The following is a 12,011-nucleotide window of genomic DNA, read 5'->3' as shown; positions in this document are numbered from 1 at the left end:
ATGAGAATTCAGCTAGCATCTAGCAAGGCAGACATTAGAGATTTGTAAAAATATTCAAAACAATGTCACTCAAATTTTTTTTGGTTTGTTTTGGAAAGTATAGTTATTTTTATATATAGTTATATAACTATGGTTTATTTTTATAAAATATGGCATTTATGTTAACTGTGAGGGATGTTATTTCACATTAATAAATACGTATTTAAAATGTATCTGTTTCAATTTCCAATAATTTAAGTAAATAAATAAATGAATAAAAGCTCTTTGGTACTCAATCATTTTTTCCCCTTGCAAAAGAATGGTGTTAAGTGACTTGTCCAGGGACATACAGCTAATAAGCAACAAGCATCTGAGGTCAGACTTGAACACATGTCATCCTAACTCCAGTACTGGTGCTCTATCCCTTGCAGCACCTAGCTACACTCCTTCAATCTTTTTTTAAGAGTGTAAAGGAGTCCAGAAACTAAACAGCTTAAGAATCAGTGTTATAGATATCTCAAACAGAAAGCCCTTTAGTGCTTGGAACATGATCTGAACTAGATTAAAATGGCAATTAACTTCTTAGTGCCCTATACAATTCTAATAATATAAATTGCAGAGAAATCATTTCCTTATCTGGGAATTTTTAGACTAATGAAATCACTATTCCCTATCCTGGTTTTGAGTTCATTGGTTTAGAGACTCGAATGACTCTGGGTTTTTGGTTTTCCCCTTAGGTCGGAGATGCAAGTGCAGCTTCAATCAGAAGCCCAGGTAATGCAAGCACTGGGATAGTGAAACCTAAAATGATTGGGAAGAAGCTTGGTGTATTCAGACTGATAACCAAATTGTCGCATTCTATCTTTCTAAGTCAGGGAGTGGGAACAGAGGAATAGGTTGAAGTCCTTGTGATGAAGATGGGGATAGGAAAGAGCTTCACTTTTCATTCAACTTATGAGAACTAACAAGATCTGCTAATGTCTTCGATTGAGGACACAGGACAGTGCAAGTTAATGACAGGAGAGGGGAATGAGTTTTTAAAATTCTCTTTTTTTCTCCATTCTCACCAACCCATCTCCCTGGCTTGGTCCTTTTCTTAGAGGAACACCATCAAAGTTCAGGGACCTTAGTTAGATTAGGTTTTCAGATCAGTCATAGAAGGATCCAAGGAGTGAACTTGTCAAATCCTGTTTTTGTAAACCTACAATATATTCTCCTATGTACGGCAATTGTTGGGCATCTCTGCTAGGGAAAATAAGTGAGTATAGAGAGGAAATGGAAGTGTCTAGAGAGGCTAGGACTATTTGAAAGAGGCAGGTTGTACCAGCTGAGACATTCCCTTAGAAATGTGGTGAGTAAATGTAATAAAGAGAGACTGAAATACAGGTTCTGAGCTAGTTCAGTTTATTAATAGTGATAGCTATAATTGTGAACAAAATGGACAACTTCAGCTAAGCCAGCAACCCCCAGAGAAGGAGGGGACCTTCTTTATTAACACACAACAAAGGGAAGATCTAGTGAGAAGTGGCGAAAAGACCATAGGACAAGAACATTATTGTGATTGCTTATACTGAGAAAGGTGGACTGGCATTCAGGTAAGACTAATCACCCTATTGTCTAATTATTGAGGAACGTTCATTGTTTTATCTTGTATGTTCATCTGTATCTTGTAGTCTTTGCTAGGAGATCACACCTAACGGATTTGTTATCTTCTTGGAAAAGATTCAAACAATCTTTAACTATGCAAAAACAGGAAAGGCTAGATGATTTATCTTTTGAGAATGGCGATTTTGAGGGGCTGTACAAATGAATATCCATGAAGTATCCTAGGGAATACTGGCATGGGAGAAAACAATCTTTCTTTTAAACTAATTTTAAGCTATAGCTCAGCTGGATTCCTGAATTCACCTGAAGCCAGGTGGATACAGATGCAACTATAAAATTAATACAACATAGAATCAGTTACAATGCAGAATCAATACAGTAGAAACCAATATAGAAAAAATTAGAAATAATATTAATTTTGATCTTTTCATAGAAAGCAGAATAAAAGAGAGTGCCTTACAAGGACAAGAAATGTTTGTTGTTTTATGATTCCAGTAAGCCCAAAAGTGTTTTACATGTTGTAAGTGCTTAATAAATTCTTCCTGACTGACTGATTGAAAATTTTTGACCAGATATACCCTATAATATTTGCTAAATAATTGAAAAATGATTGTGTCTGTTCTGACAACTTGTCCTTGGTACCCTGTGTCCCTTAGGTTCCAGGGAGGGACTTGTCTGCTCTTAGGTGCCTCCAACTTCCTACTGGATAATTTTCATCTTTGTCAGAGGATCTGTAGTTTAAGGAAGGGATGCTCTGAGAACCTATCTTGGGACAATGAATCAATGTTGTGTCTCCTCTTTCAGAGCTCCTGGAGATGAGGAAGCCCAGGTGGAGAACCTGATCACCTCAAATGGTAACTTTCCCTAGTTATCTGATCACAATGGGGGGGAGGGTATAGAAAAGAGTGAGAACATGGTAAAAAAAATAACAAAAAACTCTAAGAGCTTTATATGTGCCGGTCACTGGAAGATGTGTGTGTGTGTGTGTGTGTGTGTGTGTGTGTGTGTGTGTGTATATAGATGAGGGAAGGACGAGGGAGACCCCCCACACACACAATTGGCTGGATGTATCTCACAATGCCAGGTCACCAGAAGCATCTCCATTCACTTTTGTTCTCCCTTGTCCCCCTTCTCTGCCAATGAAAGCAAAAGCACTTCTCCTATGGTTAGACATGGGCATAGCCTGGCAATGCTTCCATGCTTCTCAGTCTCCATTGGGTTACGCTTTGTACTGTTTTTCTTTTCAGCCACAGAACCACAGAAAGTGGAGAACTGAGGTGTGCAGTCAACAGGCCAGGTGAGTCCTCTCCCCATCTCACATTTCATCCTATCAGCTAGGCAGGGAATGTTAAAGTTAGACCTTTGGAGAGAGACACAGTCTTAAACTAGTCCCTGGGAGAGCTGGGAGGTGGGAAGAGATGGGTACAAAGAGTAGAACTAGAGTAGGTACTTTCCCTGAGAGAATTCTGAGTTTGGGAGGAGAGGATAAGTGTTGACAGATACTGAGAATTGCTAAAATGTGTGAATACTGTAAATTCTCTAGCACCATATAAGTAGGGTGCTTTAGTTTATCTGATATTTTGTTTAACCAGGGAGTTAGCGGTGATTCTATTTATTTGCCGATTTTTTTCAAACTTTGGAATGCAATACAACACCTAATACTGAAGCTATCCTAAAAACAATTTAATTCTTTTGAAGATTCAGAGGATACTCTGGATGAGTTCTCAAGGTTACCACAGGGTTAACTGTAATAGGCTGGGAGAACATTTGACAGATCTGGATTTGCGCCCTGTCTCTTATACTAACTATAGAACCACAGTCAAATTCTTTTGCTTTCCTGAGCTTCAGTTTCTTCCTTGGTGAAATATGAGTAATAACCTTCTTATAACCTTCTTACAGCAATGTCTCTTTTCTGTATATGGGGCAGAGCTGCATATATGAGACTTTCTACTATTACGATATTAGGTAAACTAGCTTTTATTTTAACTAAAATGTCATATAGTTATCAACATTCACCTATTTAAAATAATGACCAATTTTTTTTGTGTCTCCTACAATTCTATAAAGTTGTCAGGGATTATCAATACCCATTTTATAGATGAAGAAACTGAAGCCTAGGAAATTGAGTGACTGAAGATCCATAACTAGGGTAAAAGTCACAATTTTGCCCCTAGGTACCAGCATCCAACATCCAGACTTGCCTATGATTCCTCACTCTGTTTTGGGTTGAAACCTCTTGAATTATATGTAATGAGTACATGGATTCCCTTACCTGGCACCTGCTTTCCTCCATGCTATCATTGCATACACCACCCCTCTTCCTATTTACCACTTCTCTTCCAACTCCTCTCCAGATCAAGAGTTGCTCCTTGGCTGCTCTTAATATTATTTCTCTATAAGATCAAAAGAAGTATTTTTCTTCTCTTTTTTCACAGTCACCAATCCCTAAAGACCACTGCGCAACCCCCTAGATGCCAGCGTTGATGCTTGAAAAACCTGGAAACCACAGCAACAAAACCTTTCCCAGGAGAAGCCAAGAAGTCATGTGTCCATTCCCGTCCATTTCCTCTAAAACTGGTCCATGACTTCACCAGACAAACTAATGCTTGTGCCCTTGTTAGCCTATTGTCCTGTCCGACTTGTGTGATGTGTATGTGTGTGGTTGATCAACATGGTCTCTGTGACTCGATGTTCGTGGATGATATTGTGTCCCTAGTAAAACTTGGACTAGCTTTCCCCAGGGTCAGGGGCTGGGTCACCCATCCATCACTATGGTCTTCTTTTCCTATCTGTACTCCTCCCCTCCTATTCTGAGATGGCTACTGTTTCCCAAGGAGTTCCTTCTCTTGGTTTGTATGGATAAAGAATGGCAGAGTAGACATTTCTGACTATTTTAAGCCTCCCAGAGAATGACAGGGAAGGTGATAGAGGCAGTGCTTTTATTTTGTGGCCTTTCACCTCTCATGCTTCTTTCCCACCTGTAACAGGTATTCTACTCTTCAGCCTGGTCTGAAGATTCCTAAGTGCTGATTATAAGCTCAAGGCAACTCTTCCCTCTAGGGAAGAAGAGTCCCACTTTCCCCTTTCTAAGAATCATAGACACTGAGATATTGTCTAGTCAACCTGTTACCCAGTGCAGTAATTTCCTCTACAACTATCTTCTATCATCTAACCCCTGCAAGAGCATCTTTGAGTGATAGGAAACTGGCAACTGTTCAAGCAGATCGTACCATTGTTGGATTGTTTTGTTAGAAAACTTTAATTTATATTTTGAATCAAAATCAACTTGCCTCGATTCCATCATTGGTCTGGCCTTTTTCTCAGCTTTTGTCCTTGTTAGTAACCCTATCATGGTCCTGTATTTACCATGTCCCAAGCTAGGAAAAGCCAGAGAGGCACAGTGGCATTTAGAGAAAGCCTCTGTCTTTCCTCTCTGAAGCCCCATATCCACTCCAATAAAAAAGAAAATGGAGGGTTTGAGATTCTATGTGGAGTCTCTTGTCTGATTTTCAGTAATAGCCTCAGCATTTTGGAATCCTAACACTATTCCTATATCTAAATCTTATTCTTGGGACCTCAATTTTCCTTCTCTTGGTATCAGCTGAACTCAGAACTTCTGTCCCTTGTTTGGTACGAAACGGGGACTGTGGCAAGAATTGTTTATTGTGGTTTTATGGGGGGGGGTTGGTCTCAACCTGTAGGGTCTCTCTGTCCCCCATCTTCTCTGTTGTGAGTGAACAGAGAGGAGATGGAGAGGAAGAGAAGGGAAGAGAGGATAGATGAGAAGCAAAGGGAGAAAGAAAAAATGGGAGGGAGGGAGAGAGAGAGAAATTCACAGTAACAAGAAAGAGAGTGTCTAGCCCACCAATCACCCTGATTTTAATGAAGGCATCTCCCCATGCCTTTTTTTTCAGTATCAGCCTTTTATGTTTGCTGTGCACTCTGCTTCCTGTACTCAGAATGTGGTGGTGGTGATAGTTTAGTTGGAAATTGCATGAGATGGCTATTTATTTTGTCCTTTCAAAAATTTAGACCTTGTTATCCAACTATGTGCCATAAATGGTGAGACCTTGAGTGTTGTAATGTTAATGGAAAAAAAAGCCACAATCTGCCTCCCCACCACCTTTGTATTCTTGTGGAAATTGAGCAAACCATACCGTGTGATCAAAGACTGTCGTATTCTGTGTTGTGATCTAGATTCTCCTGAAGAAAAAAAGAATAAAATATCATTTCTAGCGTAGAGGCTTTCAGATCTTTTTATTTTTGGTAGAGGAAGGTGGTTACATATTGGGAAATACTTTATTTAAAGGACCATGAGGTCTTTGCCTAGGTAAGAGTTTAATAAATGCAATTTCTAAGCAACTGTCAAGAGATGTGTGGTGTGGACCTCAAATTGGACAAATGTTCAAAAATGATAAGATTTTTCAGACTATAAACTGATGAACTTGCCTTCAAATTCCTAACAAAATTTTAGAATGTACTATTAAAAGAATGGGTTATGATATTTTTGAAAGAGAAGAATTGGTCACTAAAAGCCAATGTGTCTACATGATCCACTAAGAGATCCTCATTTTTTTTTATTTTTGCAAGGCAATGGAGTTAAGTGACTTGCCCAAGGTCATACAACTAATTAATTATTGAATATCTGAGCCCAGATTTGAACTCAGGTCCTCCTGACTCCAGGACTAGTACTCTATCCACTGTGCTACTTCTCTGCCCTTCATTTTCTTTCTTTTCTTTTTTCTTTCTTTCTTTCCTTCTTTGCTTCTTTTTCTTTCTTTCACAGGTTATTTGATTGGTATACCAGGGGAAATGATGTAAACATGGTATATTTATGTTTCATCAAGGTATTTGATAAGGGCTGTCAGGATGTTCTTTTGGATGAGAAAAAAGATATGAATTTGGTGAACTCAAAACTGGTTGATTAAGGTGTTCTGGTAGATGAGGAGAGATGTTAGCCTCCTTTTCATCAATAACAGTTATTGATAATTCTAGTGATAAATATCATAATCATATAGTTTGGATTTAGGATTTTTTCTTGGTAATGAAATTCTCTAATGCCTGGTATCAGTTGATCTAGAGTTTCTTTTTCTTCAAATCAAATATATATTTGTCATCAAAAGGGCTTTTTTTCACTTTCTAAAAGTGAATACACCACCCTTCTCCCTTAAAAATATGACTCTAACCAAATTCTAGAGTGTCAGAACCCACAGAAAGACTAAATGAAACAATTTTTCTACCCAAGACAACTTGCAAGATCCATGGGAAGGGTCTGCTTCACTGTGGTTGGAAAGGGCAACATTGCAGGCAAGTGGCACTGCACAGCCTTCCAAGAATAGCTCACTGGGCACCTGGGTTCCTGAGAATGCTTGAGTCCATGACAGTAGGGGCAGTTTACACCTCTCAGCTTAGGGATTGCCAAGGAAAACTTGGAAGGCCAAGGGTTGAATACTGTCACACCAGAGTGACCTTGAAGCCCAGTGCAGCTCAGGCCTCAGGGCAGCCTGGCCCTGGGAACCAGAAGCAGGCCCATGGAGCCACCCTAGCTGCTTCCAAAGTGCTCAGTCCATGGACATAAGGGGGTCAGGGGAGACTGTTAAGGTCTCTCTGCTATTTCTGGGTCAGGACTCTGCTGCTTTGTCCATACTCCAATCCAGGGCCCAGTCTGGGACCCCGTATTACCATAGAGGAGCAGGGATGCTTCAGGGCAGAGGGGAGTGCTTGTGCTCATCCACAGGCCAGAGCATAGGCCAGGAGATTAGTCAGAGCCTCTCATAAGATCTTGAAAGAATTGTGGTCCCTGGGGTGGGGGAGTCACAAAATCCCTCAAAAGCTTGAGAAAGTATGTTAAAATCAAATCATAGGCTGAGGAAATGAGCAAACTACAGAAGAAAAAGAATCTGACCATAGACAATTACTTTGGTCCCATGGAGGATCAAAACACACACTCAGAAGACAAAAATCAAAGCTTCTGTATCCAAAGCTTCCCAAGAAAAATAGGAATTGGTCTCAGGCAATGGAAGAGCTCAAAAAAGGATTTTGAAAGTCAAGTAAGGGAGGTAGAAGAAAAATTGACTGGGAAGAGAAATGAGAGTGATGCAGGAAAATCATGAAAACCAAGACAGCAGCTCAGTCATGGAGATACAAAAAACACTGAAGAAAACAATGTTAAAAAAATAGTTTAGGTCAAATGGAAAAAGCAGTCCAAAAAGGTCAGAGAGGAGAAGAAAATCTTAAAAAGCAGAATTGACCAGATGGAAAATGAGATAAAAAAGCTCTCTGAAGAAAATAACTCCTTCAAATGTAGAATGGAGCTGATGACTTTGTAAGAAATCAAGAAAGAATAGAAGAAAACCAAAAAGAAGGAAAAACTAAAAGAAAATGTGAAATATCTCATTGGAAAAACAACTGACCTGGACAACAGATCCAGACAAGATAATTTAAAAATTATTGGGCTACCTCAAAGTCATGACCAGGAAGAGCCTAGACTTCATTTTTAAAGAAATTCTCCAAGAAAATTGTCCTGATATACTAGAAGCAGAGTTTAAAATATAAATCGAAGGAATCCATCAATGACTCCTTGAAATAAATACCAAAATAAAAATGCCCAAGATTATTATAGCCAAATTCCAGAACTCCAAAGTGAAAGAGAAAAAATTACAAGCAGCCAGAAAAAAAAATTAAAATATCGTGGTGCTGCAGTCAGAATTACACAGGATTCAGCAAAATCTACATTAAGAGTTCATAGGGTTTGGAACATGATATTCTGGAAGAATCAACTACCCAGAAAAACTCAACATCTTTTGGGGAAAAGATGGATATTCAGTGAAATAGGGGACTTTCAAATTTTCCTGTTGAAATGACCAGAACATTTGATCTTCAAGTGCAGGAGTCTAGTGAAACAGAGAAAGGGTGGACAGGAAGAGCCAATTATGAGGGACTTAAGATGATTGTATTCCTGCATGGGAAGTGATACTGATAACTCATATGCACCTTTTCATTTATTAGAGTAGTTAGAGCATATATAGACAAAGCATAAGAGGGAGATGAATATGAAGTCTAATATATTATAAAGATGGAGTCAATGAGCAAGAAAGGAATGTACTGGGAGAAAAGGAAAGGAGAGATAGAATAGGCTAAGATATTTCATGTAAAAGAGGTAAGAAGAAGCTTTTGCAAAGAAATAGAAGGGGGAAAGGTGAGGGAGAATGAGTGAGCCTTTATTCTTATCATAAGTGACTCAGAGAGGAAAAGACACATTCGACAGGGCATAGAAAACTATCTTATCCTAGAGGGAAAAGGAGAGGAAAGGGATGGGAGAAAGGTTACAGGGGGTGGGGTAGGGGAGTGTAGGTGATAGGAGATAGAAGATCATGGGAGAGGAAAGTCAGATACAGCACACTTTTGAGTAGGGACAGAAGAGAGAGAGAATATAATAAATGGGGATGGGGAGGAACAGGATGGAGGGAAATATATATAGCAACTGTGGGAAAAATATGGAAGCAACTTCTCTGATGGACTTACGTTAAAGAATGTGATCCATCCTAGAGACAGAGCTGATGGTTACTGAACACAGACTGAAATACATTTTTTCCTCACTTTATTTTTCTTGAGGTTTCTCTATCTTTGTTGGGGCAGGGGGATTATGTTTACTTTTACAACAAGACTAATGTAGTAATATGAAAATAAATATGTGGAAATAATTTAAACAATTATCTGAGCTATTCAGTTTTTTTATGTTACAGTTTGTAGAAACCATTATATTGTAAGAAACAAAGTGAAAATGATTTTTCTTTTAAAAATGAATCTATTTCTCTCCCTTCCTACTTTCCATTAAGGAAATGACAAAACATATCCCTAAAATAAAACTCTCAAAACATAGCAGTTTTCAAACTCAATACATGTGTTTGACATATTATGTCAAACTCTCAGTACATAGTGTTGTCAAACAAATGCTCAAATAAACCATGCCAGAATATGTCCATTTCTTTCTGCATTTTAAAGGAGGTAAGTGAGGTGTTTTTCTTCATTCTTTTTGATTAGTGTTCTATTGGTTTTCTGATCAGAGTTCTACAGTCTTTCAAAGGTATTTTTTCCTATAATGTCAAGATATAATTATTCTGCTTCTGCTCATTTCTCTCTACATTGGTTCAGAGAGATCTTTCCAGTTTCTTTCATTTCATCACTTCATATGGTGCAATAATATGAGAATAATATTTTAGTTTTCATTTTGAGGCTATCATGAAAAGAACTACCATGACATTTTTTTGAAACAAATAGACACTTTTCCTCTTTCTTTTATTTCTTTGGGGGTGGGGTGAGTGGGAAGGGGTTAGGACTCATAATGATATAGCTATTCAGAGGTTATACACAGTTGGTAACTTTCTGAGCATAATTTCAGATATCTTTCCAGAATGGTTAAACCATTTCAGAGTTTCACCGAAGATGCATTTATGTCCCAGTTCTCCAACATATGTCATTTTGACAATCTGATCAATTTAATGTAAAAACTCAAAATTAACTTTAAAATGTATTATTCTAGTTATCAATGATTTAGAGCATTTGAAAAAATTGGGTTGTAGATCAACTTGATTTTCTTCCTTTGAAAATTGTTTATGTGTATATATACATGCCTGTATATATATATGTATGCATATATATAATATACATACATATACATATATATCCTTTAGCTACTTGTCTAATGGGAAATGGCTCTTAGTCTTATAATCAACTTCGTATATAACTTGGAAATGAGACTTTTATCAGAGAAATTTGTGACAAAAATTTTTCCCACTTAAAAGTTTCCCTTCTAATTTTTACTTCATTAGATATGTTTGTTCAAAAACTTGAAGTCTTTGGTAATCAAAACTGTCTACTTTTTCTTGTATGATCTTCTTTGGTTATTTAGTAATGAGATTTTTCTCCTCTTTATTCTTGCTTTTCTGAGAATTTCTAGGTCAGGAATCAACTGGGGGCTTATCTTGGTGAATGGTGTGAGATGTTGGTCTAAACTTAATTTCTCCAAGGCCACTATCCAGTTTTTCTAGTAACTTTTGAAAAAAAAATTATCTTTCCTCTAGTAACAGTGGTCTTTAGAGTCTTAGTGATCTATGCTAATATGTTTACTTGTTTCTGTTATATTTGTTTCATTGATTAGCCTCTTTTTTTTAGTCTATACCATATTATTTTAGTGATTGCTACTCTGTAGTACTCCTTCTAGCTCTACAAATTATGCCTTTGGGAGATCAATTAGTATATCTCTAAATAAGGAAATTATTTTAGGTAGTATTGTTATTTTTACTATATTGCCTTGAATTAACCAAAAGCAGTTAATAGTTCTCAAATTATTTAAGCCTATCTTTATTTCTTCAAAGAATATTTTTAAAAATATATTATAGTTGGATTTGAAAAGTCTTTGGGTAAATCTTGGTAGATACACTTCCAAGCATTTTACATCTTCTGTAGTTATTCTGTATGGAATTTTACTTTCCAATTCTTCCTGCTGCATTTTGTGGGCTACACACAAACAGACAGACAGACAGACAGACAGACAGACACACACACACACACACACACACACACGGGAATGCTTATGATTTACTTTCTATCTTGTAATATTGCTAAAGTTATTCATTTTTTCAATTAAATTTAACTTTCTAGGGTTCTCTAAGTATATCTCAATTTTTACAAAAAACAATACTTTTATTTTTGCCTGTCCTTGTTCCTTCAATATTTTTTCTTATTGCTATACCTAGTATTGTGTTTAATAGTAGTAGTGGGAATGCACAACCTTGCTTTACCCAGAAAGTTATTGAAAAGGCCTTAACTTTATTCTAGTACACATAATTTTTATCCTTGGAGTTAGATATAAATCATTATGTTAAGTAATATTTCATTTATTTCTATGATTTCTAAATTTTTTAAAAGAGAGAACTCTTTTTCATTAAAAGATTTGGTAGCTAATTAATATATTTCATCAAATTATTAACATGATTTAATATATTTGTGTATACTGAATTCCTAGTATAAACTCAATTTGATAATATATTGTTTTGGTTATTTTGCTAATATTGTGCCTATTTTTTTGCATCAATGTTAACTAGGAATTTTCTGTAGTTTGTTTTCTCTGCTTTCTTTCTCTCTCACTTGTGTATAAAGACCACATTTTCAATGTAGAAAGAGAATGAAAGTGTGTCTTCTTTTCTTATCAAATTGGTTTTTGGATGTGTTATAGAATCGATGCTTGTTTTATTTAAGGAATGAGGGATGTTAAGAAATGTTATAGATGACAAGATACTTTTAACTTCCACACAACTACATTGTTTAGTTATGAGTCTGCTTACTTCATGTTTAATTTTACAAACAATTCATCTGTGCCATGGAGATGGTGTGGAATTATTCTTGTTTACCAACCAAAAATGGCC

General features: G+C 36.9%; 1 protein-coding gene across 1 annotated transcript in view; it reads left to right on the top strand.

Moving 5' to 3' along the window:
* Positions 1-11,562, top strand: part of FXYD6 (FXYD domain containing ion transport regulator 6) — a 48,479-nt gene extending 36,917 nt beyond the window's left edge. Inside the window, exons 5-8 of the mRNA XM_074215146.1 lie at positions 717-753; positions 2,389-2,438; positions 2,832-2,881; positions 4,020-11,562. Coding sequence (XP_074071247.1) covers positions 717-753; positions 2,389-2,438; positions 2,832-2,860 — 116 coding nt within the window. The 3' untranslated portion in view covers positions 2,861-2,881; positions 4,020-11,562. The remainder of the gene's footprint in view (positions 1-716; positions 754-2,388; positions 2,439-2,831; positions 2,882-4,019) is intronic.
* Positions 11,563-12,011: the final 449 nt, after the last annotated feature.

This window comes from Macrotis lagotis, chromosome 1 (genome assembly GCF_037893015.1).
Source record: "Macrotis lagotis isolate mMagLag1 chromosome 1, bilby.v1.9.chrom.fasta, whole genome shotgun sequence".
Taxonomy (NCBI): Eukaryota; Metazoa; Chordata; class Mammalia; order Peramelemorphia; family Peramelidae; genus Macrotis; species Macrotis lagotis.
Note: the sequence above shows the minus strand (reverse complement) of the source record. Positions and strands in the feature narration are given on the sequence as shown.